This window comes from Sardina pilchardus, chromosome 16 (genome assembly GCF_963854185.1).
Source record: "Sardina pilchardus chromosome 16, fSarPil1.1, whole genome shotgun sequence".
Lineage (NCBI taxonomy): Eukaryota > Metazoa > Chordata > Actinopteri > Clupeiformes > Clupeidae > Sardina > Sardina pilchardus.
Window position 1 is genome coordinate 14797989 of NC_085009.1, and position 27827 is coordinate 14825815.

Consider the following 27827-nt stretch of genomic DNA (forward strand, 5'->3'; position numbering starts at 1 on the left):
AGCGAAGATGGCGGCTGAGCTGCACCCGCGCAGCGGAAAGCTGATCGGCCTTTCGAATTCGAACCGAACTGCCCAGCGTAATCAGCCAGTTCAGGAATTTAATCATGGTTTGGTCTTAAGTCGGGAGCCACTCAGAGATCGCGATGTCTTTACTGTTCGAATCGACAAGAAGGTAAACAAATATGCCACTAGTGATGAGAGTGTGAGGTGGGAATGCGCTGGGAGTGGAGTGGGACCCGGGTTCGTGTGTCTGCAGTGCCGATCATATTGCATGGGCGTGTTGGCTTGGACAGTCCCTAACGAAAACTGTTGACTAGATGACTTGCTTGCATTTTCCCTGTTGAGCGGTTGCTGGTCGAAAAATAAAGTTCAGTAGTTACAATCGCCATTAGTTATCCAGCCAGCCAGCCAGCCAGCCAACGTTATCACATTCGCACTCTCATAGAGCGCCTCTCTGTAAACATCAAGCTCAACAGACAGCTCGCGCTTGCTAGTGATCAAGGCAGTGTCAAGTGAGTAGCAAGAGGCAGCCAGCTAGCCATCACTGCACTGTGCATGTACAGTAGGCTACATCATATTTGAGGTAATTCAACGTTACACGTAACAGATGTGACCTGCCCATCAAGTATAAATAAACTTCTCTGAAGTTAAGACATCCACATTTGTGAACAGAGTGATATCACGTATGATCAGCTAACTTGCTATTGCTGTCAAATGCATCAAGCTAGCACGCGAGGAGATTTTTTTTTTTTGACACATTAGCTTGGGCTTATTGGTCTCTAACGTTGGTTGTTCTTGAGCCAATCAGTCAGGTCATAATAAACATGTATGTTTTTTAACAGCTTTGTATAAATCTATCTCTGTGGTTGTTTTGAGTGGTAATGTCTAGGGCATGGTGAGTTAGCTAGCATAGGCTTCAATGTATAGCTACAGTTTGGGATAACGGGGGTTAACATTAACCTGTGGTTAGCCAGACCTGACCACACACGTCAAATGCATAAGATACCTAACGTCACTGAACAGTGTGTGCATTTGGGACCTCCTTACAAATATAGTAAGTATTTCCACTTGTTATTCTAGCCCAGACCTCGAAGGTGCTCGGAATATGTTACCTCGAAATATGTTACCTATGGACGTAAACAATCTAACGTTAGCTAACGCTAGGTTAACACCAAGGTACTGTTTTTTTTTCCACGTCTTAACACATTAATACTTGGCTAGCTATGATACTACGCTGTTCAGCTTTCATCAAATAGGCTGCCTAAGTAGGTTGTGTTGGAGCGACGTTTGGCATTTGTCTTCATCGTTTAATTCGTCCGAAATGGATTAACGTTTATTTCACGGGCTCTTTCCATGAATGACCTTGTGTTCGGTTGGTTGGCTGTCATTGCTTGCATTGGTTTTGAACTTAAATGAACAATTGTGCCCTACAAAGATCGACCGGTGCTTAATATTTCACATACCTCTAATTTTAAAATGTACCAGCTATGGTAGATTGCTTCAGTCAACGGCGCATGCAATGCCTGTCCTTTGCATAATGTCATTGTATCTTCGATTCGCCATGTGTGACTATATTCACATCATTTCTATGCCTTCTTTACGCCTGCATAGGATATTGTGTTACTGCTTTATTGTCAACAGTATGACACCAATAAATTAGCCCGTCGTCTCTGTACTCAATGTCACTGATGCCATCGCTCCCATGAGCGCTATTTTCCCAAAGGCTGCTCCAATATGATGGCTGGCTGTGGACTGCATGGTCCTCTTTACAGTAACTCGGGGGCATATTATGTTATATTATATTACATTACATTACATTGCATTACATTATATTGTATTATATTGTCCTCAAATCACAAGCCACACAAGCTATGCAACGTCATGTCAACCTTTTTCAAAACCGGCAAAATTAATAGAAAACTACATCGTAGTAGTCGTGGCTCCATGCTACAGGCAGTTATGAAGCACATACTGCATGGAACACTGGGAAATCGATGCGCCAGGGTAACTTTGGCGAGGCTGAGCATGATGCCAAGTCCGATGCTGCCGAACTGTGTATAGTGCCCTGCTTTCGGTATTGAATACATATATGTAATTAGATCGTGTGTTGATTGAATGCAGACGAATAATTCAGGACCCGGTTGATACATTTTGGTAGGCCATATGAAACACGCTACACTTCCAGGTTGTTGGGTTAAAATTGTTGGGTTAAAATGGTTGGAGTCGTAATGTGGTTTAGTATAATGTGGTATTTTTATGGTGTAATATGATATTTTATTTGCACCATGGTTGATCACATGAAAAGTGAATGTAAATGCAGTGCAATGTTATGAATGTTGTAGAATTGTCTTTGGAGGTGGACAGCAAGGGTCAGATGACTGGAAGGTCTCCTATGGTATCTTCCTAGAGAGTGGAAGATGGATTGCTAAAAAGCAACTTAAGATTACTGGTCAGACAGTGGTTACATAAGCAGACAAGAGAAAGAAGGAGAGAGATGAAGACGCAGAGAGGAAGAGAGAGAGAGACAGACAGATGGATTGACCGATAAGGTTTTAAGTCGAGAGGGAGATCTCTCCCCAGCATCGTCGAGCGGGCACACACACACACACACACACACACACACACACACACACACACACACACACACACACACACGTTGCCTGCTTTTCAACTTCCTAACCTAGATCTGTCCAGCTGGTGTGTACTACTGCCTTACTTAGCACTAGGAGGACACTGGCGAATCGGTGCCCAGCCCACAGCGTAGGGCCACAGGAAGAAGATGAGCACGAGGTGCAGGGAAAGGAATGCAGCTGGGAAATAAGAGCTCTCAAGAACAGAGAGCAGTTAGAGATAGAGATCGGCACTTTGAAATCTGATTCGCCTCTTTGATACAACAGTAAGTCGGTTGTGATTTTGTTGCCGTCGGTGCGGCAGCACCTGAATGTAGGCTAATACCTGAGGCGGCGGATGTGGAAAGAGATAAGGAACTGGTTTGGCGTTTACTGTCTGTGTCTACGTTGGACTTACTCATTAAACCTGGCAGTGAATGTTAGAGGAATGAGTGGCCAAGACATTACTTGGGACATTGTGCGAGGCATTGTTCATCCAGATTAATCAAAGTGACAAAGAGGGTGAACATTTTTCAGTACTTAGTTTCAGCATTGCAATAGCTTATGAATGAACTGACATTGTCAGGACACACTCTTGCTACATTTACTACAATACATATGTCATTCCTACTCTACATTTAAACTCCCTACACCAGTCATTATTTGACACTAAACATCATTAACCATTTTTTGTTTGTTTTTTAATCGACTGAGTATATTGTGTATTTATCAGCTCACTGCTGACAAAGTGGTAGTCCAGCCAATCTTTTTTTGCTCAGCATCAGGGATAGTCTTCCACCCCTTGCTGCACCACCTGAGAGTATTTCCTGACACTTGACCACTTTACTTCCTCCTCTCCTGGCAGTTGGTTATTGGAGAAGCCAATCTTGGTAGCCTTACTCCTGCTATTTTTAGGCTAGGCTTTATTCATAGCCGAATTTCGATGCGGCATATTCACCTCAAGGTCTTTTTAGGAAGCAGTGGGGTTGTCTGTGGAGTAGAGGCCAGCGGTTTAACGTGTTTATAACGTCCTCTCCCCCCCCCCCCCCCCCCGAATCCGCTTAGGTGAACTCGTGGAGCGGGTCCATCGAGATCGGCGTGACAGCGCTGGACCCGGCGGCGTTGGACTTCCCCAGCAGCGCCACAGGACTGAAGGGCGGCTCGTGGATCGTGTCGGGCTGCTCGGTGCTAAAGGACGGGCGCTCCGTCTTGGAGGAGTACGGCCGCGACTTGGACCAGCTGGCCGAGGGCGACCGCGTGGGCATCCAGAGGGACGGCCGCGGGCAGCTCCACCTGTGGGTCAACGGGCAGGACTGCGGCCCGGCCGCCTCGGGCCTGCCGCCCCGGCTATGGGCGGTGGTGGACCTGTACGGCAAGTGCACCCAGGTGACCGTGGTCAGCTGTGAGCCGCCGCCGACGGCACCGCCGACCGACGTAGGAGGAGGGGCGGACGAGGAGGTCAGGGCCGAGAGCGAGGACGGCGTCTGCGCGGAGGAGGAGGACGACGAAGACGAGGAGGAGGAGGAGGAGGAAGAGGAGCCGGCGGAGGGCATCATCGGCAGGGGGCGTGCGGCCGCGGCGCGCCGGAACCAAGACAATGCGGCGATCGCCAGCGCTGTGGCGGCGGCCGCGAGTGCTGCTGCCCTGGTGAATGGGAGCGCAGAGGAAGGTAAAGTGTGTGTGTGTGTGTGTGTGTGTGTGTGTGTGTGTGTGTGTGTGTGTGTGTGTCTGCGTGTGTGTGTGTGTGTGTGTGTGTGTGTGTGTGTGTGTGTGTCTGCGTGTGTGTCTGCGTGTGTGTCTGCGTGTGTGTCTGCGTGTGTGTCTGCGTGTCTGCATGTCTGCCTGTGTTGTTTTTGTCTGCCCTTCCAGTTTTGCCCCTTTTGTGAAAGTCTGTTTTTTTTCTGTCTGTTATTTCCTTTTCCTGCTTCAGTGCCTGAACTTTCAAGAAGTCACAGCCGACCAGACAAGTTCCCCAACAACCTAGAGCCAGAGACAGGTAAGGACGGGCAACACTGTATACATTAGTTTCCAATCATGTAGTGTGTATTTTTGTCAAGAGGAAGTGAATCTGACACGGCAACTCTCTCTTTTCCCTCCTCACCATTTCCACTATTATCCACTTTCTTGTACCACTTTTGTCCATCATGCATTCTCACTTTCTCTCTTTCTCTCTATCTCTCCCTCTCTCTCTCTCCCCCCCCCTCTCTCTCTCTCCATATGGTCCTGCTCTCTGACCTTGCACTTTACCTTTCATACCGACTCTCAACTTTTTGCATCCCGCATTCTCTCTCCATCTGTTTTGTTATACATACATACCTTCAACACACACACACACACACACACACACACACACACTTCTCTGCATCCCGTCCCTCCACCCCGCAGTGCTGACGGAGCACCAGCTGTTCGACGTTTTCAACAACGCCATCGTCTCGCTGTACCGCTCGGAGGATGAGAGCGGAGGACACCTAGGCTCTGGGGGGGAGACGGACTCTTCCAGGGGCGCCATGGACGTGTCCAGGGCCGGCTCCAGCGGCACGGGCTCGGGGCCCGGCGGAGGGGAGAACAGCAGCAGCAGCGGAGGCGGCGGAGGAACCACGCCCAACGGCGACGGGTCGAGCCACAGCCCGCTGGGCAGCGGCAGCGGCGTGAGCGGCATGGGGTCGGGCAGCATGACCACCAACGACGCGCTGCTCTTCCACGAGAAGTGCGGCACGCTCATCAAGCTCAGCAACAACCACAAGACGGCGGAGCGGCGACGTCCCCTGGACGAGTTCAACAATGGCGTGGTCATGACCAATCGGCCGCTCCGGCACAACGAGATGTTCGAGGTGAGTGCCACGACGACGAAACTAAATTTTAGACTTATCAGGCGCTGAGATTGTTTATGATTTGATGAACGATCATCATGATCATATGATAATGGAAACATGAAATGAAAGGATATAAGTTGTAAGCTCTATAGTTGGTAATTTTTTCATAAAAAAAGGGCGGCGTATTAAACATGATGACAGAAATAGAATAGAAGTCAATAGAATGCGTCACATTTTTATGCGTCAGATAGCTACATAACTGTATGATGGCTACCATGCATCACCCAGGCGGGAGCTGCACATTGGTGGTGCTTGAAATGAAGTTCCCCCTTCACTGTAAAGCTCTTGGTGCATCTAGATGTACTGTAGTGCTTTTTAAATATATTGTTGTTACTGTTGTTGTTGTTGTTAACGGTTTACGGGAAGCTTTACGAGGAACTCCACGTGAGACACCACAAGATGTTTTATATGCTTTGCTGCCAACCCTTTTCCTGTAAACCTAACTGCCTCTCACTCACAACTCTGGCTACAACCAATTCCCTGTTTGTCGTCAATAAAGCCAGTGTGTGACTTGATTTGATTTGAAAGAGGGAGTGCATGCCCGAGCTAGCTACAGTAGCGTGTGAAAGAGCGAGGGTGAAGAGTGTGAAAGAGATCTGATAAAGACAGAAAGAGATCTGAGAGGGATCACAGACTGAGAGGATTATAGGAAAGACAAAACACACACAGCACTGATAACAGAGAGAGTGTCTTGTGTATGTGTGTCTGTGTATGTGTCTGTGTGTGTGTGTGTGTGTGTGTGTGTGTGTGTGTATGTGTGTGTGTGTGTCTGTCTGTGTGTCTGTCTGTGTGTCTGTGTGTGTGTGTGTGTGTGTGTGTGTGTGTGTGCGTGCATGCAGAGAGATGCTAGTCTAATATGCTCTAAAAACGGCATGTTTCAGGTGTTTGGCTGCCCTCTGGTTTCACAGTCTATTGAGCCTTTATGACCCTGCAACTATTTGAGAGTGCAGGTCTTTGTTTTCTGGCCAGAGCGTTAAAAATTGTGCCAGTGTTGTCTCCCAGTGGCCCCAAGGCAACCTTGAACTGGTTCTATTTTAGTCTCCCTGCAGGGAGAGCAAGTAGATGAAGTGCACCTCTTCCCCATTTAAAGTTGTCACAGTGACTTTGACTCTTTGAATCCACAACCCACAATGGAGTGCTTTAGTTTTGGTGTTACTTTGATGCTACTTTCTCAATGTGTGTGTGTGGTTTTTTTTTCTTTTCTTTTCCAGATCCGCATCGATAAGCTGGTTGATAAGTGGTCAGGGTCGATTGAGATCGGTGTGACGACCCACAACCCAAACAACCTGGACTACCCGGCAACTATGACCAACCTCCGCTCAGGTACGGTGGTGCAGTTTGGCAGCTGTTGTGCTTCCGCCAAGCGAGGTTGTGTTTTCAGGTTGGATAGTGTTTCTATCAGTCAGCAGAGTTCCAGAAAAAAAAAACTTTGCCAATGCCAATTTTCATAGAACATTACATTTTAAACCCATTAGAGGGCAGTTGGCCTCGGTAGAGGTCTGTGGACTCCTTGTGCCCGGTCTTGTTGCGAGCTCGGCTGTTTTGACCCGTGAAGTCCACGCAGTCCTCTTGAGGCGACTTTGAAACGTGTCTTTGTTATCTAATGGGCAGTTATGCGTTATGGTGTCTGCAGGAACGATAATGATGAGTGGCTGTGGGATTCTGACCAATGGCAAAGGCACTCGACGGGAGTACTGTGAATTCAGCCTGGATGAACTACAAGTGAGTGTATTGTGTGTGTGTTGTGTGTGTGTGTGTGTGTGTGTGTGTGTGTGTATGTGTGCGAGTGTGTGTGTGTGTGTGTGTGTGTACGAGTGTGTGTGTGTACGAGTGTGTGTGTACGAGTGTGTGTGTACGAGTGTGTGTGTACGAGTGTGTGTGTGTGCGATTGTGTGTGTGTGCGATTGTGTGTGTGTGTGTGTGTGTGTGTGTGTGTGTGTGTGTGTGTGTGTGTGTGTGTGTGTGTGTGTGTGTGTGTGTGTGTGTGCATGCTCATGTGTGATTTCTTTCTTTATGTGTGTGTGCGTGTCTTAACGAATAACTAGAGGTCAAGCCCTCTCTCTCTTTCTCTCCCTGTCTCCCTCTCTGTTTCTCTCCATCTCTTTTTGTCTGAATTGCTCTGACTGTTAGGAGGGAGATCACATTGGTCTAATGAGGAAAGCCAGTGGCGCCCTGCACTTCTACATCAATGGCATTGACCAAGGTGAGCGTCGCATTTGGGATTAATGTTCCCATGTCCTGCTCTCATATCTCAGTACCAGAATAGCATAGCAGGAAATAGCAGAGAATAGCCAGTGTGCTGTGTAACAAGTGAATATTTATATATATTTTTTTTGTTGTGCGTTTATTAGGGCTGTTTGTTTATGGAAAAAATTACCATAAAATAATCATGATTGTTTTGGTCAGTATTGAGATCATAATTATCCAACATGATTACTTGTGTGACACCATCCATTTTCTAAACTTAAGAAAAAAAAAAAAAAAAAAACACAAGATCTCACAAGATATCAATTAAAAAATATTTTAAATATAATTCAACGGTAAAAAATGCATATGAAAATATAATGTTACAAGCTCAAAGGGCTGGATTTATAACCGCATTAAAGAGGGCATTGTTGCAAAATAGAATGCAACAAAAGAATTGTTATATTTCTATTATGTTTTTTTTAATAATCATTGGAAGCCATAATGGATGATTAATTTGATTTGCACAGCCCTGATTTGCACAGTCCTACATTTGATTGTCTGGTCTTTGGCTTTCTTTTTGTGTTGTTCATAAGTAACAGTCATGGCAGCAGCTTACATAATGTGACTCATTTGCAGCAGATCCTTTAGTTTTAACATTGGTCAGTCCTTCCCGAACAATTCGTCAGTTGTTTCCTTGACCAGTCATGCATTCTTAAATGTGTTGCATAACCCATGCCAGACATGACGGACACAAGACAACACTACTTGTTTTTGTTTATTTGTTTACTTGTGCGTTTGCTTACAGGAGTGGCTGCAGCTCAGACGCCAGGTGTCGTTTATGGGGTCGTTGACCTTTATGGCATGGCCGTCAAGGTTACCATAGTTCACAACCACAACCATAGCGACCGTCTCCGGCGGAACAACGCCATTATGAGGGCGCTGTCGCCTGATGTGGGCAGGCCACGCCCCTCCCTGTCGTTGACCCCTGACCCTGAAGCCCAGGACCGTCTGCTGTTCCACCCCAACTGTGGGCAGAAGGCCGCCATCATTGGTGACGGGAGGACAGCTCTACGCCCTCAGTGAGTCAGCGGTTTATTTACTTTTTTCTATTTGGATATTTTCTTTGGACATTTTTACTTTTCTTGTCTTTCCAAATACCCATTTGTTACATATGTTACATTTCTGTAGAATATTTCTGGTTAGAATTATTTTTGATCTCATGTGAGGATACTGGACATTATATGTTTCTTGTTGCACATCAAAGTCTGCAATGTGTTGTTGCTCATTTGTCTGATTAAAGGATATTAATAATGACCTGCATCAATGAAGTGGAACAAGATGACCACTGATAGCAGAATTAGTTGGCTTGGTGTACTTGTTCTCCCCAAAAAATCCAGTGATCTAAAAGTTTAACCTGTGGCATCTGAGTAATTTTTGTTCGACCTTTGTTTGACATTTCTTCAATAATAACGATCTTGCATTCTCTGTAATACGTATTATTAAGGGTTCAGTGGAACCCCTGTTGTTTGGTGGGCGGACTCTCCAGCCTTGTTTCTGCCCCTGTATCACCTGTTATACTGAGGCTGATTGTCTCCACTGTCTCCAATCTCCTTTTCCCTCGGGCAGTGCGACGGACGACTTCAACCACGGCGTGGTCCTGAGCAACCGCCCTCTGCGCTTCAACGAGGTGTTCCAGGTGCGCATCGACAAGATGGTGGACAAGTGGGCCGGTTCCATCGAGATCGGCGTGACGACGCACAACCCCGCCTACCTGCAGCTGCCGTCCACGATGACCAACCTGCGCTCAGGTGAAACAAGTAATCACGACCCCTCAACAAACCTAAATACCATACACACTCAAGCTATACACATACAGCACTACACACACATGTCGGGCGTAAATGTATCTTTTCTAGCGTACTACCTGCTCTGATATGTTAATGACTGATTTGTGAATAATATACTGCTAGTAGTGGTCAGTTGTGGGCATTGCACCACCATCTCCGTAGGTGGCGGACTATTAGCTGATGCCCTGGAGCGTGATGTCAGCCTCGTCAGACTAGTGTCTGCTGACTCATGAGTTGAAATGATGCGCCGACGTACAGTAACACATGACATCAAGGAGCCATCTAGAAGGTTCCGCGTAGTCTCTCTCCGTCTTTCACTGACCCCCCCCTCTCCCCCTGTTCTCCAGGGACGTGGATGATGACCGGCAATGGGGTGATGCACAACGGCACCACCATCCTGGATGAATACGGGCACAACTTAGACCGGCTCAAAGTGAGTGAGGGCTCTCCCCGGGCCCCTCTCGGGCGACCAGACAGCAGTCCTAAGTGTTCTGTAACGATTTTCTAAAGATGAAATGCACGTCATGTTGGTCTTTTCATTTTTTTTTTGGTCTTCTCCATCCTTCCGCTTTTGGCTTCTCGTTTTATCTCTCCACCTTTTCTGTGATCGCTTCTCTTGTATGCTGACTTTCTTTTCTTTCTCTCTCTCCTCTCTCTCTTGCCCTCTCCCTCCCTCTGTTTCTATCTCTCTGTTTCTCTCCCTGTCTCTCTCTCTCTCATTTCTCTCTCTCTCTCTTGCTCTATCTCTCCCTCTCTCTCTCTCTCTCCCCCTTCCCTCTCCCTCCCTCTCTTGCTCTATCTTGGTCTCTCCCTCTCCCTGTCTCTCTCTCTCTCTCTCTCTCCCTCTCTCTGTCTCCCTCTTCCTCTCCCTGTCTCTCTTTCTCTCTCTCTCTCTCTCCTCTCTCTCTCTCCCTCTCCCTCTCCCTGTCTCTCTCTCTCTCTCTCTCTCTCTCCCTCCCTCCCTCTCTTGCTCTATCTCTCTCTCCCTCTCCCTGTCTCTCTCTTGCTCACTCTCTCTCTCTCCATCTCTCTCTCTCTCTCTCTCCCTCTCCCTCTCCCTGTCTCTCTCCATCTCTCTCCTCTTTCCCTCTCTCTCTCTCTCTCCCCCTCCTCCAGGCGGGTGACACGGTGGGGGTGGTGCGTAAGGAGGACGGCAGTCTGCACTTCTTTGTGAACGGCGTGGCTCAGGGCCCCGCCGCCTGGAATGTGCCGCCCTGCGTCTACGCCGTGGTCGACCTCTACGGACAAGCCGCCCAGGCCACCATCATGGACGACATGGGTAAGAGAGAGAGAGCGAGGGACAAGAAAGAGAGCGAGAATAGAGGAGGAGAGGAAAGAGAGCGATAGAGAGGCAGGAATGAAAGAGATGGCAAGAGAGGAGTAGAGAGAGCGCTAGAAAGTGAGGGAGCGTAGAGGGAGAAAGAGTGTGTAGAGGAGTGCAGATGCCATGCTCAGTTGAGAAGAGCTGCTGTCTCAGTATTATGCATGGCGTGGAGATGCGCTAATGTTACATAAGACTGGAGATTTGCATTGCATATATATATATGTGTGCCTCAGTCTCATCTCTCTTTTTGTGCCAATTTCCTCTTCTGTTTTTTTTCTCCTCTCCTCTCATTCACTCTTCCTCTCTATCCCTCGCTCCCTCCGCAGCTGACCTCCCCCCTCTGCCGGACGACTGCTCGGAGGGCCCCACGGCCATGTCGCCGGGCAGCCCGTGCTCGGTGGGCGGCGGCAACGCCACCAACGACCTGCGCTTCCACCAGATGCACGGCACCAACGCCGTCATCACCAACGGCGGGCGCACGGCACTGCGCCAGAACTGCCGCAGCGAGTTCAACGACGCCATCGTCATCTCCAACAGGTGTGTGTGTCTGAGTGTTGGGCGGCTCGCTCTTTATATACAGCCAGGTGGACGGTGAAGCATGTTGGTCACACAGGATGGAAAACAGGAAGGGTGTCGCGCCAGTAAATCCAGTCCTGATGGGTGCGTCAGTTCCAAAATTAGTATATTCAGCAGTCAGGAGAAACGGAACTCGCACACCACTATAGCCGATGCAAAAAGTCGGTTTTTATTGCATGAAAAAACCCAAAAAGAAAAGTGCATGCAAAACGTTTTCGGTCCTATTCAGACCATCCTCAGTGCAGACACACAGGATGGACAAACTCCTAACCGGGGTCTCATATAGGAACATATAGAAATATGTAAATATCGTGTACCGTAATTTCCTGTGTATTAGCCGCATTGTGTATATGCCGCAGGACAGTTTTACGCAAGTTAAAACAAAATCATATTAATACCACATTTAACTGTCCCCGTGTAGTAACCTCATAGCTGAATTTTATTTTTTTTTGTAAAATCAATGTATAAGCTGCGTCTAATTGTTGGGAAATTACGATATGTGTATATTATTTCCAATATATCAGGCTATTGTATCAGTTATGATTTGTGTATTCTTGAGCCCATTAGAATCTTTATTTGATTCCTACTAATTCGGTCTTGTCTGGCCATGAATAGTGGTAGAGTGTGTTCTTTACTGAGTGTGTTCTTTACTGAGTGTGTTCTTTACTGTGCTCAGAGGTCCTTTGGCTACACACCGGGGCCACATTACTGTGTGTGTATTGGAGCGTGTTCTATTAATTATATGGGTCCCCCAGTGAGGGCCACTCTGCAGTGAAAGGGCTTCACTTTTCTCTATCTTTCTGTGTTGTTTTGGGAATTTCCAATTGGAAATACATTGACCATGTCAGTGGTAGTAAAGCACCTGTTTCAATGACCCATTCATCCAACAATGTCCATCCCTAAATGTCCATGACTTGCTTCTCTCAGGTGCCTTCGAGATGGAGAGCTCTTTGAGATAGTGATTCAGAAGATGGTGGACCGCTGGTCAGGCTCAATAGAAGCAGGTGAGAGGGAGAGAAGGTGTTTTGACTACGTTACCCAGAGTGCCGAGTCGACTGGTCTCAGAGCTGTTGTGTTGTATTCGGCTGTTTGACGTACCCGTGTTGATGTTTGTTCAGGAGTCACGGCGATCAGGCCAGAGGAGCTGGAATTTCCCAACACCATGACCGATATAGACTATGACACATGGATGCTCAGGTATGCCTGTGTGTGTGTGTGTGTGTGTGTGTGTGTGTGTGTGCGTTTATTTGTGTGTGTGTGTGTGCGTGTGTGTGTGTGCGTGTGTGTGTGTGTGTGTGTGCGGGCGCGTGTGTGTCCAATATTCCTGTCTATTTTTGGTCCTCTTGTGCTGTGTCTGTGTGTTGACATGCCTACCCTTTCACCTTGCCCTTTTTGCTTATCTTCTCCTCTCATCCTCCACTCCTCTCTCTTCCCTTTTTCCTTTGGGTCCTTCCTCCCCTCTCTCCCTCCATCCCTCCCTCCCTCCCTCCATCCCTCAATCCCTCCCTCCATCCCTCAATCCCTCCCTCCATCCCTCCCTCAGTGGCACGGCCATCATGCAGGACGGCAACACCATGCGGAACAACTACGGCTGCGATCTGGACTCGCTGACCACGGCCTCGCGGATCGGCATGATGCGCTCGGCCACCGGAGACCTGCACTACTACATCAACGGCGTGGACCAGGGCGTGGCCTGCACCGGGCTGCCCTCAGGTACGGACCAATCAGGGGAGAGAGTGAGGGGCTGACTTCAGGTACTGACCAATCAGGGGAGAGAGTGATGCGCTGCCCTCAGTTATGGACCAATCAGGGGAGAGAGTGAGGGGCTGACTTCAGGTACTGACCAATCAGGGGAGAGAGTGATGCGCTGCCCTCAGATACGGACCAATCAGGGGAGAGAGAGTGAGGCGCTGCCTTCAGGTACAGACCAATGAGAGGAGAGAGAGTGAGGGGCTGCCTTCAGGTACTGACCAATCAGGTTAGAGAGTGAGGCGCTGCTCTCAGTTATGGACCAATTAGGGGAGAGAGTGAGGCGCTGCCCTCAGTTATAGACAAATCGGGGGAGAGAGTGAGGCGCTGCCCTCAGATACGGACCAATCAGAAGAGAGAGTGAGGGAAGGAGAGAAACACAATACAAGCATGTGGGAATCACAAAACAATGTGTTTCCAAGTCTTTCAAGTGTTTGCTGATATTTGAGTTCGACAGCCAAGATGAAAGCAAAACGTGTGCTCCTATTTACAGAACCAGGACTGTGTGTGAACCTCTTTTTTAATGCTAGTGAGACAACAAGTTGATCCTGGGGAGCAATTTTTTGAATTTGGCAATAAGTACACAGACTTAACCTTTTGAGGCTAATGAAAAGATGAAAAATAATTTCTCATTCACTGCACTTATTACCAATATGGGTTGAACAGAAGCAAGGGTTGCGCCCCCCCCCGCCCCCCCCCCATCCGTTAATCCTCCTTCCTTTATCTTTGTATAGATTTCTCACACTCTGTTTTTGCCTTCCTTCTGTCCACACCTCTCTTTTCCTCCATCCCTTGCTCTCTCTCTCTCCCTCCCCCTCCCCCTGTCTCTCTCTCTCTCCGTCTTGCAGAGGTGTTTGCGGTGATTGATCTCTATGGTCAGTGTGTCCAAGTCTCCATCACCAGCTCGTCAGGGCCTCTGGACAACAGCCTCTGTACCAGCAACATCACAGAAAAGAGCTTCCCCATCCACTCCCCAGGTAGTGTGTGTGTGCGCGTGTGCGTGTGTGTGTGTGTGTGTGTGTGTGTGTGTGTGTGTGCGTGTGTGCGTGTGTGCGTGTGTGCGTGTGTGCGTGTGTGCGTGTGTGCGTGTGTGCGTGTGTGCGTGTGTGCGTGTGTGCGTGTGCGTGTGCGTGTGCGCGTGCGCGCGTGTGTGTTTCTGCCCACGTCTGCTTTTTTCTTAGGTGTGCACTCTGCCTGTTCTGTTTGGGTGTTGCGTAATCTCATAGAACTTCTGCTTGATGATTATATTTTTAGTCACAACCTGGAGCAGCTCTCTCATATTAGCACACAACTAAAAGATCAAAGGGTTGACCACTGAAATAATACTTCAGTGGGGAAAGTGTTTTTTAATCCACTGTGGATGGTTGATTGAATGGACTGTGCTGGATGTTGTTCTCTCTTGCGTTGAGGCTCTCTTCTCCAAGGCTAACTTCTGTGTTCTGCTAGTGGCAGGGGTGGCTCACCGGCTGCACAGCAAGCATGGCAAGAACATGGTGCTCCTCGGAGACGGTTGCCAGGCACTGCGGGTGGGCAGCTACGCGCACGGCATCGTCTTCAGTGCCAAGGAACTTAAGACCGACGAGCTGTTTGAGGTGCGTGCGGGTGGCATGCAGGAATCTGCTGTGAAATTGAGTACTGTACCAACGTAGAGTTCAACAGCAGTAACCAGGCCCATGCATTTCACACATGTACATAGTCATAACTGAGAAGTAGTTTTACTGTATGTTGATCATGGAACAGTATGACTACATATGTTCTCTAGCAGGGGACCATTCCAAGGCTACTATGTCAAGTTTATTTATATAGCGCATCATACACAGAGGTCATTCAATGTGCTTTACATAAACAAAAGCAAAAGGAAAAGGCCCGCCCTTGCAATAGTGACCGTTATCATTTATGACACAGGACAAGATGTTAGATCAGATGCCTCATGCTTGTCGTAAAGTTGTTATGTTGTTATGGACATACATACAGGTCAGCGATTTCTGCCTCACATGTGTGTCCATATACATTAATCAGATCAGGTGCCCTCTAATCTCATTGGATTTCGCACCTTACACCTGACCATGCATGCCAGAGATTAATCAGGAGAAGTGTTCTGGGGACTGGGAAACCCCCTAGGGAGTCCTAACCTGGATTAGGGAGGGAATTGACTTTGAGTTCTAATGCAGTTAAGAGTTAGGAGGGGATTCGGGTACGAATTGCAGTTAGTTATCACTTTGTCACTTCATCAGTTTATCAGTTGAATTTCCCCTTGGTGATCAATAAAGTATCTATCTATCTATTTATCTATCTATCTAGTTATCATTCATTGATTATTGATTCAGTTCTTAAGTGGTAACCTCTGCCGTCCCGTGTGGTCTGTGCAGGTGAAGATCAACGAGGTGGCGGAGCAGTGGGCCGGCTCTCTGCACATCGGCCTGACCACCCTGCAGCCGGCCGAGCTGCCCTCCTGCCCGCTCAGCGACCTCTCGCCCTCGCTCACGCAGCTCAGGTCAAAGGTCACCTGGCTGCTGGCCGGCTCGGAGGTGCGGCGCAACGGCGTGCTGCAGCGGCAGAACTACGGCTGCTCACTGGACCGGCTCACGGTGAGAGAGAGAGAGAGAAAGAGAAGAGATGGGGGGAGAGATATGTGGAGAGAGAGAAGAGAGAAAGAGATATGTGGAGAAAGAGAGAGAAGAGAGGAAGAGAGATATGTGGAGAAAGAGAGATGTGGAGAAAGAGAGAGAGAGAAGAGAGAAAGAGAGATGTGGAGAAAGAGAGAGAGAAGAGAGAAAGAGAGATGGGGGAGAGATGTGTTGAAAGAGAGAAAAGAGAGAAAGAGAGATGGGAGGGAGAGAGATATGTGAAGAAAGGGAAGTATGGAGTGAGAGAGGCAGCAAGAAGAGGTTCACAGTGAGAGAGACGGAGGAAGAGATGGGGAGAGCAAGAGAGAGAATGATGGAGAGAAAGAGAAATTTGGAGGAAGAAGGAGAGCAAAGAGCCAGTGAAAGAGAGGGAGGGAGAGAGGGGAAAAGATGATAAAGGTGTGGAGGGAGAGAGGGAGGAACGGAGGGAGAGGAGGAGGAGGGAACTCTTCGTGACCAGGACAGGGGAGGGAGTGGGGGAAAGAGAGGGATAGAGGGAGTGGTGGGGAGAGAGGGAGGAAGGAGATTAAATGAATGAATAGCCAAGGAGAGAGAGAGGGTGAGAGGAAGATAAGGGGAAGGGAAAGAGAGAGAGATAGACTTGAGGAGAGGATAGAAAGATAGAGTGAAAGAGAGAGTGATGGAAAGGGGGCAAAGTGAATGAGGATGGAACTACTGAAGGAGAGGAAGAAGAGAGAGAGAGAGAATGCTTCTGAGCAGTGGTGTGCACCAGAAAAGCTACATGTACAGTACTACAACTCACGAGACTCACGAAAGATTAAAAGAGAGAGAGAGAGCGAGAGAGGGAGAGATGAAGGAGAGATGGAGAGGCAGAGCGACGGGTGGAGGGAGGGGTGGAGAAAACGGGAGGAGGTGTGGGAGAGACAGAGTGGGATGCAGCGAGAGGGGAGGCGCACGAGCTACTGTGCAGCAGCCAAGATACCGCTGTTCACTGGACCATTACACTGAAGGAGAGATAGAGAGAGAGAGAGAGAGAGAGAGAGAGAGATGGAGGGAGGGAGGGAGAGAGGGAGGGAGGGAGAGAGGGAGAGAGAGATGGGAAGGGAAGACAGAATGTGTAGCAAATCACTGCAGCAGTTCACAGTGGGAAAGATGGACGAGTGGATTTTTGGGAGGAGGGGAGGAACGGGTATTCGAAAGGGAGAGAGAGAGGGAGGGAGGGAGAGAGGGAGAGGGAGAAGGAGAGAAAGAGTGTGCAAAGCTGTGCTCTGCTGACTGGACTGCTGCAGCCCACTTGATCAGCTCACAGTAGGAGGCAGCGAGATTTGAGAGGAGAGGAGCCCAAATATTAGGGAGGGAGATGAAGAGAAAGAGGGGGGGGGGGGAGGTGAGAAAAACAGAATATTACAGCATGAGAGAAGGGGGGGTGGGGGGCGGTTAAGAGAGACGATCTGGACATTACAAAGAACAATATGCAAGAGATATGTAATAGAGGGAGAGATGGAGGACATGTAGGGAGGAAGATTAACATTGAATGGTAATGGGGGAGAGAGTGATTTTACAGGAAAGGAAACAGAATATCAGGGAGAAAAAGAGAAAGAGGAGGTGGGGGTATTTGGGAGAGGGGGAGAAGGGGGTGGGGGTGTATTTAGGAAATGGTGAGAGTAGGTGGGGGGGTATTTGGGAGAGGGCAAGAGGGAGTGAGTGGAGTGTTCAGTGATCCACTGCAGTGGCAGAGCTCTGGCTGCCTGCTCAAGCAGCTTATGTCAACGAGGAGACGGGAGGGAGAGGAGAGGAGAAGAGGAGAGGAGATGAGAGTAGAGGAGTGGAAAAAGAGAGGAGTGGGAGAGGAGATGAAAGGAGGAGAGGGAATATTAGGAAGAAAGGGAGGCTCGTCGCTGAGGCAGAACAGACAGCTGCCTACACAAGCGACTGCTAGAACAGTAGAAAAAAAGAGAGAGAGGGAAAAGAAGTGATGAGGGAAGTGAAGAAGGAAGAATGGGACGTGACGGACAGAGAGGGGATTCCTGGTGCGCAACTGGTATGGCAAGATTCTTGCAGCCAAGGTCATATCTGTGGATCTGAAGGACTCGCACAATAGATAAATCAGCTGCCTTTGTTGCCGTGGAGTGCAGTGAGAAACAAATGAATGAATGGATGGATGAGTGAGGGAGAATAGATTTCACAGAAAGAAAGAAAAGATGGGTATTGAGAAGGAGAGAGAATGATGAATGCATCTGTGAGAGACAGGGAGGAGCAGATTGTAACGGCTGTGGAGATCGGCTCAATCAGCAAGACATTAGTAAGAAAAAGAGAGAGAGAATAGGCAGTAGGAAAGGGTGGCAGAGAGAGGAGGATGGAGGGAAGAGAGAGAAAAGAGGGAGGGAGGAGAGAAGGAGAGAAGAGAGGGAGAGGAGGATAGAGAAGAGGTGAGGAGGGAGGGAGAGGAGGATAGAGAGATGAGGTGAGGAGGGAGGGAGAGGAGGATAGAGGGATGAGGTGAGGAGGGAGGGAGAGGAGGATAGAGGGAAACGAGGGAGGGAGTGGAGGATAGAGAGATGAGGTGAGGAGGGAGGGAGAGGAGGATATAGGGAAAAGAGGGAGTGGAGGATAGAGAGATGAGGTGAGGAGAGCCTGTTGAGAGCAGCTGCATTTTTTATCTGCCCACTCACTGTCATTTTCCATCTGCTTCCGTGTGTGTGCTTGTGTGCGTGCATGTTTGCGTGTGTGTGTGTGTGTGTGCGCGCGCTTGTGTGTGTGTGTGCGTGTGTGTGAACGTGTGTGCGTGTGCGTTTGTGTGCGTGTATCAGGTTGGGAATCGTGTTGGAGTGAAGAGGTGTACTGATGACACCATGCACATCTTTATTGATGGAGAAGATATGGGGCCAGCTGCTACAGCGGTAGCAAAGGTACATCTGATCGCACACACACACACACACACACACACACACACACACACACACACACACACACACACACACACTCCTGCACCACATGATGCAATCGGCCCTATTCTCATTTTAGCTCCCAAACACACATGCACCTGCCATGCACAATTTATCTATCCACATTCCATTTTCTATTTATTTTCTGCACATGCACATGCACGCACGCACACACACACACACACACCCTATTACTCTACTTTCTGTTACTCACTTGCCCATGCCACATATCTCAGTTTGCGTTTCCCTCATGCTAACTAAACAGACTCACATTCACTGTATTAAACACAATGCCATATTGCATACGATTAATTAACATAGAATAACAGCAATAATATATACTACATGTAATCCTCTCTTTTACACAAAATGCTCTGTTTCTTCTTCAGACCCTACATAGCCTACATAGATAGACAGACACACGCACACACACACACTCCAACACACTGACTCCCTGTGTGGTTGTGTCCCTGCAGAATGTGTATGCGGTGCTGGACCTGTACGGCAAGGTGACGGCCATCTCCATCGTCAGCTCGTCGGCCTCGGAGGACTCGGAGAGCGTCAAGGCGCCCTCGCTCTCCTCCGACAGCTGCAGCGAGGGAGAGGAGGACAGCACGCCGGTGAGAGAGAGAGAGAGAGAGAGAGAGAGAGAGAGAGGGAGAGAGGGACATAGAGAGGGGGTGAGGGAGTGAGAGAAAGGGGGAGAGGAAAGACAGCATGTCTGTGAGGAGGGGGGGGGGAATTGAAAGAGAGAGAGAGGTAGAAAGGGGGAGAGGGAGAACAGAAATAGAGAGAGAGCTCCATGCCAGGGAGGACGTAGATGGAGGGATAGAGAGAGAGAGAGAGAAGGGTAAGAGGGGAAAGGGGGAGAGGGAGTCAAAGCCCCTTCTGTCAGCCAGACAGGGTCTGCAGAGGAGATTTACACAGCACACGTTAGTGGGGAAGAGGAAGAATAAATAGGAGATGATGATGGCGCCCAGGAGAGAGAGAGAGAGAGAGAGAGGGAGGGAGGGAGGAAGGGAGGAGAGGAGGAGAGGAGAGATGGATGAGGGGAGAGCATCAAGGGTTAGTGTGAAAATGAAAGGCACGTCACCTGACCCTCACCCCATCAGACAGGAGAGAGGAGGTGAGAAATGAGGCAGAGGAGGAGCGATGACAGCGAAGGTGAAGCAGAGAAGGGGTCAGCGAGGAAGAGGCTTAGTCATCTCCCCGTCCACTAGAAAAACCTGACCAGTGTGGGAGAGCCGGCAAAGCAAATGATAGTTGTGATGAAGGAGCAGAACTCACTGGGGTAAAGAGAGGAGAGGAATAGATGACTGGGAGTGCTGTGCTGAAAAGAACAGGCTGGTGTAGGATGTGGAATAAGATGCTGAAATTTGCCAACGTGTGTTTAAACACATCTGTTTTAGTAGTATATATTATATACAGTAATTTCCTGTGTATTATCCACATTGTGTATACAGTAAGTCGCAGGACAGTGTTTCATGCAAGCTGAAAGAAACAAAACCATATTAACTGGCCCCATGTATTAACCTCATAGCTGAAGAAATGTTGCAAAATCAATGTATAAACTGCGGCTAATAGTCGGAAAATTACGGTAGTCTATAATCCTATATAGACCCTATAAGAAAAACAAAAACAAACGACATCCTATTTAGTTCCCAATCCACTTCCGCTGCATGACGATAACATAATTATGGAATGTTAAGACGGAAACCTTGTGGGAACAGCTATGATACGGATAATGATCAACTGTCTTGACACAGTCTATATAGTCCAGTCAAGTTTATTTATATAGCGTGCATTTCATACACACTCTGTGGTCACATAACACGCTGCCCACTATGTTTTGTGTCCATCTAATGCGGCTGGTCCTCTGTGGTCCACTGTGTGTTGTGTCCATCTAATGCTGCTGGTCCCTGTGGTCCACTGAATGTTGTGTCCATCTAATGCTGCTGGTCCCTGTGGTCCACTGTGTGTTGTGTCCATCTAATGCTGCTGGTCCCTGTGGTCCACTGAATGTTGTGTCCATCTAATGCTGCTGGTCCCTGTGGTCCACTGTGTGTTGTGTCCATCTAATGCTGCTGGTCCCTGTGGTCCACTGTGTGTTGTGTCCATCTAATGCTGCTGGTCCCTGTATGTTGTGTCCATCTAATGCTGCTGGTCCCTGTGGTCCACTGTGTGTTGTGTCCATCTAATGCTGCTGGTCCCTGTGGTCCACTGTATGTTGTGTCCATCTAATGCTGCTGGTCCCCTGTGCAGTGTGAGGCGGAGCCGGCCCAGGTGCCCACCGTCATGGCCTTCCTGGAGAATCATGGGAAGAACATCCAGCTGTGCAATCAGAACCTGACGGCCGCCCGCGTGTCCAGTTACAACCAGGGCCTGCTGGTCACAGCACAGCCCCTGCCTCGGCAACAGCTCTTCCAGGTGTGTGTGTGTGTGTGTGTGTGTGTGTGTGTGTGTGTGTGTGTGTGTGTGTGTGTGTGTGTGTGTGTGTGTCTGTGTGTCTGTGTGTCTGTGTGTCTGTGTGTCTGTGTGTCTGTGTGTCTGTGTGTCTGTGAATCTGTGTGTGTGTGAGATAGAGGGAGAGACATTTGTTTCCCTTGATTACTTTTTTGTTTGTTTGTTTAATTTTGTCATATTAAACAATGCAGATTATACAACCCAATTTCTCTTTTTTTTTTCCTATGTGTATTTTGTATTTAGAGTGTGCATGGGTTTGTGTGTTGTGTCTGTCTGTGTGTCTGTCTGTCTGTGTTTGTTTGTTTGTGTTGTCATGGTTATAACCAGTCTCCTGTGTCCCATTAGTTCCAGATCGACCGTCTGAATCCATCGTGGACATCGTCTTTGTCGCTGGGTGTGATTGGTCACTCGCCTGACAGGCTCAACTTCCCCTCCACGGCCTGCTGCCTCAAGCGCTCCGTGTGGCTCCTCCAGAGAGACTCCGTCTTCCATAACTCACTCAAGGTAACACACACACACACACACACACACACACACCACACACACACACACACACACACACACACACACACACACACACACACACACACACACACACACACACACACACACACACACACACACACACACACACACACACACACACACACACACACACACCAAACACCCAAACATACTGTATGCATGCACATACGTATCTACTGTGAGAAGCCTCACTATTTTGCCCTCTGTTCTCAACCAACGCCATTCTCACTTGGCATGCATGCTCATTGCTCACCATCTCTCTTCTCTCCTTCTCTCTCTCCATCTCTCTCCCCCCAGATCTGTGAGAACTACGGTCCCAACCTGGACACGTGTCCCGAGGGCACGGTGCTGGGGCTGCTGGTGGACGGCAGCAGCTGCCTGCACCTCTACGTCAACGGCATGGACCAGGGAGTGGCCGCCCAGGACATCCCCAGCCCCTGCTACCCCCTCATCGACCTCTACGGCCAGTGTGAACAGGCAGGTTAAGCCCACCGCACAAACACACACACGGGGGGGATAACAATGGCTAATCTGCTTGTTTACACACACACACACACACACACAGCCCTGAGTGACTCCTATTCAGTCTAGACGTTGTTGTGATGTTTTCCGAGGAATAGTACTCCATGAATGAATGAACAAATATCAACCAAACAGCTGTGATAAACTGAAAAGGAGTGCTATAGAACTCTTCAAGACAGATTTTCTAATTATATGATTGGCAGTGAATTGGTACCATAGGGTATGCTTCCAATGCTTCCATGGCAACATGGCCACAGTTGATTATGTTATATCCTGTTTTAATATCCTAAATGCATAGTGGTTGACAGCGTCATTTTTTATGACCTCTTACAATGAATGACGTTGTCAGAGCAAAGACAAATAGCCTCTGGCTGGCCCTTGACTGGCTCCCTAAACCCAATTATACTAAGCAGGAGATCAGCTTTGAAACTATTTAAGCACACCGACTGACTTAGGCGGCCCTGCTTCCAACAGGTCCCGCTCATTGTATCACCCTCGTAATCTGCCGGCTTCTGTAACCGCGCTGCCGAAAATACTCCAGTCTGACCCGGGTTTAGGCCGGCTAAGCTCATTTGACGGCGCCCGTGTCGCTTGGCACGGTGACCGCGGGTTCCACGGGCGTCTTATCCCGAGGCGACCACGGAGGGGAGAGAAACAAGGAAGTGACGCGCTGCTTAATTTTTTTTTTTCCCTGGTTGTCATGGCAGGTCACCATAGTGACCAACAACGTGCCGGAGGTGGGAGCGGAGAGCGGGGAGACGCGTTGCCAGGCCGACATGGAGAAGGCGGACATGGTTGATGGTGAGGATAGACGGTGGACGTTTGGGACTCGGGCCTTTGGAGCCACAGCTGCATGTCTCCAATTCTTTCAAATATTCATTTGGTTTTTCCCTGGTTTTCATAACCTCCCTGATTGGAGTATGCATTGTCTTCAGAATGAAAAATATCTCTACACCTATGAAGTTCTTAAACTGTTTTTTTTTTAATACATTTGCACTAGTTGTCTATATTTTAGGCATAGTCTTTACTGTTTTCATATGATGATGATAGCTGAGGTATATGAGGACATTACCCGTTGTAGGTTAGCCTACCTATAATGTGTCTGATTGATGAGTGTGTGAATGGATTGAGGCAGGAATGGGAGTGTTTGTTACCCATCTGTGATCATGTACCAGTTTCAATTCTAATTCTGAGAAATCTGGTGTAACTTGGCCAGGCAATATTTCAGACCTCTGTGTTCTTACCTTTATGCATGCCACACTCTCTCTCTCTTCCTCTCTCTCTCTCTCCCTCTCTCTCTCTCTCTCTCTCTCTCTCTCTCTGTCCCTCTCAGGGATCAAAGAGAGTGTGTGCTGGACGCCCCCTCCGGAGGTGAACCCCAACAAGACGTGTGAATACCAGGCCCTGTGCTCCCGCTTCAAAGACCTGCTCACTCTACCTGGTGAGCACCTCTCTCTCTCTCTCTCTCTCTCTCTCTCTCTCTCTCTCTCTCTCTCCTCTCTCTCTCTCTCTTTATCTATCTCCTATGTGAAACAACCATTACTGTAGATATAGATGTTGCAGCATTGATAATCCTGGCTGTAGAACATATTTAAAAGTAACAACTCAAGTCAGAAAACAACCAAGATGAAGGCTTACCAGCCAAAACCAACACACTCCTTTACACTCCTTCAACACACTCCTTTACACTCCTTCATTTTTCTATCTGTGTTAAATATAGAATATTTGATAAGATAAAAAATGAAATGTTTCTGTGCCACCCCTCTCTCCCAAAGATGGCTACTTTAACGAGGATGCCAAGTATAACCTGTGTTACTGTGAGTCCTGCCACAAGCTGCGTGGCGACGAGGCGTACTACAAACGCGGGGAGCCGCCCCGGGACTACGCCCTCCCCTTCGGCTGGTGCCGCTTCGCCCTACGGTCAGTAACATGTCATTTTACTTCCCGACCGATGCCCATTCATCTTTGAAAGTAATGGTTTTGCATCCATAAACCTCTCATGTAAACTCTAAGAACTGTCATTAGAGAGAGGAGACAACAAAAAATCTACCAAGCGAGTTTTTTCATCTCTTTTTGTCTCGTTTTTTTTTACTGTTTTGATAAAATGATGAGTAAGACATTTAGTCAGGGGCTGATCTAAAGCTGAGAGACTAGTGTTTGTCTTTTAACGGTTGTGGATTGTGTTGACCCTTACGGTGCTCGTTCTCTCGTGTCCAGGATCAAGCCGCACTGTGAGGTGTCCAACGCCTTTAAGAAGTGGCACATCGCCTACCACGGCACCAGCGTGGGGGCCCTGCGACGCACACTGGACCTCAGCCAGCTGCTCCCAGGTCTGGGGGCGCACAGGACGCTGCTCCTCTGCTCCGTCCTCTCCTCTCCTCCGTCCTCTCCTCTCCTCTGCTCCGTCCTCTCCTCTCCTCTCCTCTGCTCCGTCCTCTCCTCTCCTCCGTCCTCTCCTCTCCTCTCCTCGCCTCTCCTCCGTCCTCTCCTCTCCTCCGTCCTCTCCTCTCTTCTCCTCGCCTCTCCTCTCCTCGCCTCTCCTCTCCTCTCCTCCTCTCTTCTCCTCTCCTCCGTCCTCTCCTCTTCTCTCCTTTCCTTTCCTCTCCTCTCCTCTCCTCTCCTCTCCTCTCCTCCTCTCCTCCGTCCTCTCCTCTTCCATCCTGTCTGTCCATCCATCCCTTCATCTGTTATCTACCCCCCACCCCCCTCTTACTAGTATACTCATCTCTCCCTTATCACTCTGTTCTCAGGAACACCTTTTCTATTCTCCACCCATCCACCCTTTCATCCATCTGCCCACTCCACCCATTCCATGCTATTCTGTTGACTATCCATTTATTCAGCTTTTTCCATCTTTCTATCCATCCGTCGCCAGACTCCACCCTCCACCCTCTCATGTGTGCACTGTCTTAAAAACACCACCCGACCCATCCATCACGCACACCCATCCATCTCTCCTGCGTTGCCATCCATTACTCTCGAGTCTTGTCAGTTGGCTTATCCACTTCCTGAACTCTCCTTTTTCTATCCGTCCCTCTGCATTGATTGATCCGTCGTCAGGGCCTAATCTGTCTGACCACAGTTCACTTATCCACAAACACAACCCTGACAACAAGACTTGAATCTGTAATTAACGGAGGTCGAAAGAACAAAGGACTGTTGTCGCTCCTTAATAATAGGCATGTTTTTGATGTCCTGAAAAAGAATTGGGACACGTTTAGTGGAGAATTTTAAGAGAGTTTGACATTAAACTTTCAAATTAAATTTCCTCCTTACTGGCCCACCATAGTTTACGTTTAACAAAAAGTTAGCTTTTGTGTTATTTTCTTTGATTGGAACATGGATATGAAAATAATCTTTTGAGACGCAAGTCCATCAGAGGTCTGTCGTAAAAATGACAATAAGGGAGTACCATATCATCTTGAAAATTTATATCGTTAACTATAACAATACTGCTCTCAAATCCCAAAATTGAGTTGATGAGTAGGAAAGAAGGTTTATGTATGAGATTGAAATAAAACACTTGGCTCCCTGCTGACCCACCATACAGTAATGTCCTGTGTATTAGCCGCATTGTGTATAAGCCGCAGGGCAGTGTTTTATGCAAGTTCAAAGAAACAAAACCATATAAACTGCCCCCATGTATTTACCTCATAAGAAATTTAGCAAAATCAATGTATAAGCCGTGGCTAATAGTTGGGAAGTTACGGTAGAGTGTTCTCATCTGACCGTCTGGTGTGATCCTCCGCAGCCGAGTCGTCGTCCATCTTCTCCGTGTCCCCGGTGAAGACGGAGAGCCAGGGCGGCTACGGCGAGCCGGAGGAGAACAGCGCCCCTGAGAGGGAGGTGCCGCGCGTGCAGCTCTCGCCCACCATGCGCTACTCCGGCCTGGAGATCTTCGCCCCCAAAGTGCAGTAAGTCCACATTGTGTCTCTTCATCTTCCTGTTTTTATTTTCTCTCTCTGGTTATTTTCACTGTCTGTCTATCCCTCTGGTTCTACACGTGTTTCTCCCTTTAAAGGAGAAATCCGGCGATATTTTACATAGATGTGAGGTGTGAAAAAACGACAAAAATCTGTTTTAACAAATATCCAGTCTGCCTTATACCTTACTTACCAGTTAAACTATGTCTTGGTTACGATAAAATATCTATTACAATATCTGTTACATCTATTTTTCAACTACTCCTTGGATACCTTTTTTGATTTTCTGGAACAAACACAAGCGTTCCCCCAGTCAAACATCATTGTGACAAAGAAACAAACTAAGGACAAATAGTCACTACACCTAGCTTGAGTTGCTGCAGCCAGGCAGCTTCAGCACTACACTCTGGGGGCATGAACATGGGAGCTCACGGGACATGCCCCCAGAGAGCAGTGCTGTAGCTGGCTGGCTGCTTCAGCGAAGTAAGCCCTTTTATTTCGTTTTTCTGTACCGACAGTACTCGCTGACTTCGAGTAACAGAGATCTGTGTGTATTTTGATAGAATTGTTTTTGTTTTCTGATAGAAATGTTTGTAGTATGCAGTTCTGTAGTATTCGGTGTGCATTACATGGCATATCTTGATACAGTATCTCACACTTGTTGACAGACTTGTGTTACTGTGGCATGAATGAATGAGTTTTCAAATGGTAGGTGATGTTAAGAGTGAAGTTGAGATTAAAGCCTTTCTCTGTACCACCCCCCCCCCCCCCCCCACCCCTCCCTGCGCTCCCTCTGCTAGATTCCGGGACCCGCGATCCCACCGCTGCCACCTGGCCCAGGTGGCCTTCCAGGTGTGCGTGCGGCCGGGCTCATACAAGGCGGGCCCGCAGACCCTGGGGCTGAGCGAGCCGCTGGACCCGCGCTTCAGCAACACCGAGATCGAGTGGGTGACCAAGGAGCGCGGCGGCACGCTGCTCTACGGCCTGCTCGTCCGGGTGGAGTGAGGAGAGGACCCGAGGGAAAACAGCCTGAAGGGAGGGGGAAGGGAAGTTGGGGGGAGGGCGGGGGGGGTTGGTGCTGGGAATGGGGTGGGGTGGGGTTGGATGGGGTGGGCGTAGTAGGAGGTGGACTAAAGAGAAAGAATCAAGGAGGACAAACGAAAAACAAAAAATTTGGAGGGATGTTCTTGGAAGGAGTGGAGGTGCTGTTCTTGTGCCTCGTTTCCTGCGTAACCAAATTTTGATCCCCCCCCCTCCTCCTCCCACGCCCCTATAACCCCAGCCACCGGGGGGCAAGCTTCCCTTCTTTTTACAAGCTGCACCCCCTGAGCCGGGGGAGCCAGACTCTTGTCCTTCTCTCGCGTGAGGGGAGCAGTTTTAGACATGCTGCCTGCACTTTATGTTGAAGACTGTGGAGGGTGACTTCAGAACACAACACAAGCTCAGACAACACAGAGAGAGAGAGAGACATCTGGAAACATCGGAGATCTTTCATTCTGCACAGCGCAGGTTTTAATGTATTCTCCTTCACAGTTGTCATGGTGGGATTATCCCTCTCTTTTTCCTCAAAATCTTGTACTCTTGACCTTGTTTGGATGCAAGCTGGAAGGACCATCTCCATTCTAATTGAGAAAGAGAGAGAAGGATACCCCCCCTCCCCTATGTTGGATTTTGGCCTGGACTGTGTCTATTCAGC

The 27827-nt window shown here is 48.6% G+C and overlaps 1 protein-coding gene across 4 annotated transcripts; it reads left to right on the forward strand.

The window, feature by feature from the left end:
- The first annotated feature begins 1 nt into the window (after nt 1).
- Nucleotides 2–27162, forward strand: neurl4 (neuralized E3 ubiquitin protein ligase 4). 4 transcript variants are annotated; one of them, XM_062516632.1, is made up of 29 exons: nt 2–172; nt 3675–4278; nt 4540–4605; nt 4995–5440; nt 6694–6805; nt 7116–7204; nt 7613–7685; nt 8475–8748; nt 9296–9486; nt 9864–9949; nt 10633–10795; nt 11167–11377; nt 12344–12420; nt 12535–12613; nt 12960–13129; nt 14014–14145; nt 14612–14757; nt 15535–15753; nt 18564–18662; nt 19175–19318; nt 20961–21125; nt 21507–21665; nt 21984–22163; nt 22916–23009; nt 23542–23649; nt 23984–24128; nt 24426–24538; nt 25960–26122; nt 26932–27162. In XM_062516632.1, the coding sequence occupies exons 1-29, from the start codon at nt 8–10 to the stop codon at nt 27134–27136; spliced, it is 4878 nt and encodes a 1625-aa protein (XP_062372616.1). In that variant the 5' UTR covers nt 2–7; the 3' UTR covers nt 27137–27162. The 4 variants fall into 4 exon arrangements, with proteins under 4 accessions (XP_062372616.1, XP_062372617.1, XP_062372618.1 ...); XM_062516633.1 differs by having other exon boundaries at nt 14014–14142; XM_062516634.1 differs by having other exon boundaries at nt 9296–9477.
- The last annotated feature ends 665 nt before the right edge of the window (nt 27163–27827 follow it).